This window comes from Camelina sativa, chromosome 1 (assembly GCF_000633955.1).
Source record: "Camelina sativa cultivar DH55 chromosome 1, Cs, whole genome shotgun sequence".
Taxonomy (NCBI): domain Eukaryota; kingdom Viridiplantae; phylum Streptophyta; class Magnoliopsida; order Brassicales; family Brassicaceae; genus Camelina; species Camelina sativa.
The window spans coordinates 5277925-5280870 of record NC_025685.1 but is presented as its reverse complement, the minus strand read 5'-3'; the positions used below and the strand labels follow the sequence as shown (position 1 = coordinate 5280870).

Sequence of the window (2946 nt, the reverse complement as noted above, 5' to 3'; positions counted from 1 at the left end):
AAAAAAAAAAAAAAAATATATATATATATATATATATATACCATGATCGACATGGGCAATGACAGACATGTTACGGATGTTGTGTTTACGATCCATAATTTTCCGTTGCTCTTCAACTGTGAACTTCACCTGCAAGTTACAAACAATTAAACAAAAAAAAGGAGAACAAACCCGTTAGATTAATATCACACAAACGAATAAAAACAAAGCGTTAGAATCGATGCTACAAAAAAAAAAAAAGAGAAGAAGCCCTTTACCATTGTCACTTGCTTTGTTTCTCACGATTACCAAATTCTCTGCAGGGAAAAGAAAAAGAGATATACAAGAGTGTATTAGAGAACTCGATCGCGCGACACATATGATATTGAAATCAAAGCTAGAATTCATAGATGAATCAAGAACAACAGAAGATAGTTTAGACGGAGAAGAATCATATCAACCAACCTAACTAGCCTGGGGGAAAGATGTTGACACGCCGAGTAGGAGGAGAAGCCAAAGAAGTAAAACCTTTCTTCTTATATAACTTAGGGTTTGCCACTTTTCCTTTAATAACACGATTGTCGAGTTTGAAATTGTACTTATTTTTTTAGCCGACAAAAAAAAAAAATTGTACTTAATTTTAATTTTTTTATGGGTTTCTTTCTAATGGGCTATTGAAAACTAAGCCCAATACTATGTAGACTTGTGTGCTATTTTTAGTCTTGTAAAAAAACAAAAAAGAGAGTCCGAACGAGTTTTTCCACTTTTATTATCACCGTAATTCATTAACTATATATATTATTTTTTGTCATCACATATTCATATGTAAACGATGAGATACCAAAGATAAAATATGCGAATAATATAAGCCATTCCGTGAATTGACATATAGGCCAATACAAATATATATAATCAGGCGCGTTCATATACATACATACAAAAGATCCATGTTTATAAATAGAGAATACAAAACGTCCAAGTAAACATATAGATATGCTAGTGAGTTAACTAGTGGTTTAATGATCTAACTAAAAGAAGAAGGTGGGAAAGCAAATTCCACAACCGATCGAAGCTCGTCCCAGTTTTCGTAGCTCTCATAGTCAATGTTATCGTTGGAGAATTGTTGAAGCGAATCAACCTGTGTGGTGTCCATGGGAATTGGCTGGTCTTGATGTTGATGTTGATGATGATGCGTTTGGTGAAGCTGGAAAGCGCTCCTCTCGTAACTCCCTTTAATCACGTTGGTACTACTACTACTTTCATTGTCACCAAAATTGATATATGCTTCTTGGTAATTAGATTGTTGCGGCTTCACCCGTTTGCCATTTGCTAATTCTCTCCAGTCCGAAGTGTATTTTCGACTAGACACATTTCTCTTGAATATCCGGCATAAAGTCCACACTTCCTGCAATTATGTAGATATATATATATAGTAAGAATCAACCACACTCACTTCCCAAAACATTTTTTATTTTTACACAACAAAACTTGTCAGAAAAAAGAAATAGGCTTGCCATTTAAAACGTTTAGAGTGGCCAACTATATATATATGCATGATAGATATGATCATCACATGACCGAGAGGATTCCAAACTTACTGCTTGTAGTGCGGAAGTTGGAGTAGGGTTAGAGTGTGTAGGGCCACCGGGGATAGTGTCATTGGCTGTGGGGAGACGAAACTCGTGCATCATCCAATCTGTCTTGCTTCCTTTCCCGGCGCTTCCAAGGTAATACACGAGTGTCTTCTTTAGACCGATCACTGTTTTATTAGGTCCATCCGAATAGACAGGTTTGTCAATTCCCGTGGCTTTCCAAAAACCGGAACCAGTCACTCGGTTTGGTCTTATGCTGTTTCTGTATTTCCTTCCTCTCTTGCAAAAGAAGTAGTTTTCCTTCTCCGTGTTCCTCGACCCTTCAAAACAAACATTACATTTTGGCATCAGTTTGGTTACAATAATTAATGTGTTAGTTTTTTACTTCACAACCATGCATTCAAGTGATCTCTACTTTTCTCTTTTCTAAAAAATAGTAAGACCAACAGATGTAAATGAACAAATTAACAAGAGGGAGTAAAACAAAACTTACTTGGAAGATCCCAGGGATCGAATTTATAGATATCGATTTGGCTGACAATCTCATCGATCTTGCTCGGTTTCTTGAGGAGTACTTTCTTAGAAAGATAATACCCTACGAGTTCCTCGTCCGTGGGATGAAACCTAAACCCTGGAAGCTTTACCACTTCTTCCTCATCTTCTTTTGATTCACTTATGTTTTCCCGTACTCCCATCATCTTCTCCATGGCTTTGGTTTTACTATTTCCTCCTCCTTTTTTCTCTCTTTATATAAAGAGAGTTAATTTGTGTCGTGTGTGTCTTATTCATCCTTTTATAATCAATGATCCGATTTGGTCAAGTCATGTCTGTTGACTTATAAACCCTTTGTAATCAATGATTCGACCCGGTAAAAGTCTTTTGGGCTTGAGATTTTGGAATCAGTCTCTTCGCATCACAATACGTGGACCCACTGCATATGACGCTTTTACCTTTCATATCATTGGGACGCAAAGGAAAATGCCAGGGAGAGGACTGACTATTCAAGCCAAGATTTAATTTTTGTGTGTTTGTTTACTCTTCCAAAGTGTCTGACGAGGATTCATTAACTTCTTATATGATGATTATATTACCGCGCTCACCACGAAACATCTATTAATCATCATGACGTTAAACGCATAACTCCGACTTTGTGCTCGTAAAGGTAAGATTTGTATTGCTTCGTTTGAAAATTTTAACTTGGGGAGATCAACAAAAGAAAAATGAAAAAACATGAGTAATGTTACATTTTTCTATTTGGTAGTTTCTCTGAAATTGACAATGACAAAGCCACCTAATCAAAAACCGAATATTACCCGTCAGTTCCTTTCTCACTTCAAAATATGTTCAGCTTACTTTTGTGGACATGAAGTACTAA

General features: G+C 36.2%; 1 protein-coding gene and 1 pseudogene across 1 annotated transcript; both read right to left on the bottom strand.

Moving 5' to 3' along the window:
• Window positions 1-141, bottom strand: part of LOC104777148 — a 3785-nt pseudogene extending 3644 nt beyond the window's left edge.
• Window positions 869-2314, bottom strand: LOC104777130 (transcription factor JUNGBRUNNEN 1). The gene is made up of 3 exons (XM_010501343.1): window positions 2065-2314; window positions 1578-1891; window positions 869-1384 (listed from the first exon to the last, which is right to left on the bottom strand). The coding sequence occupies exons 1-3, from the start codon at window positions 2276-2278 to the stop codon at window positions 1004-1006; spliced, it is 909 nt and encodes a 302-aa protein (XP_010499645.1). The 5' UTR covers window positions 2279-2314; the 3' UTR covers window positions 869-1003.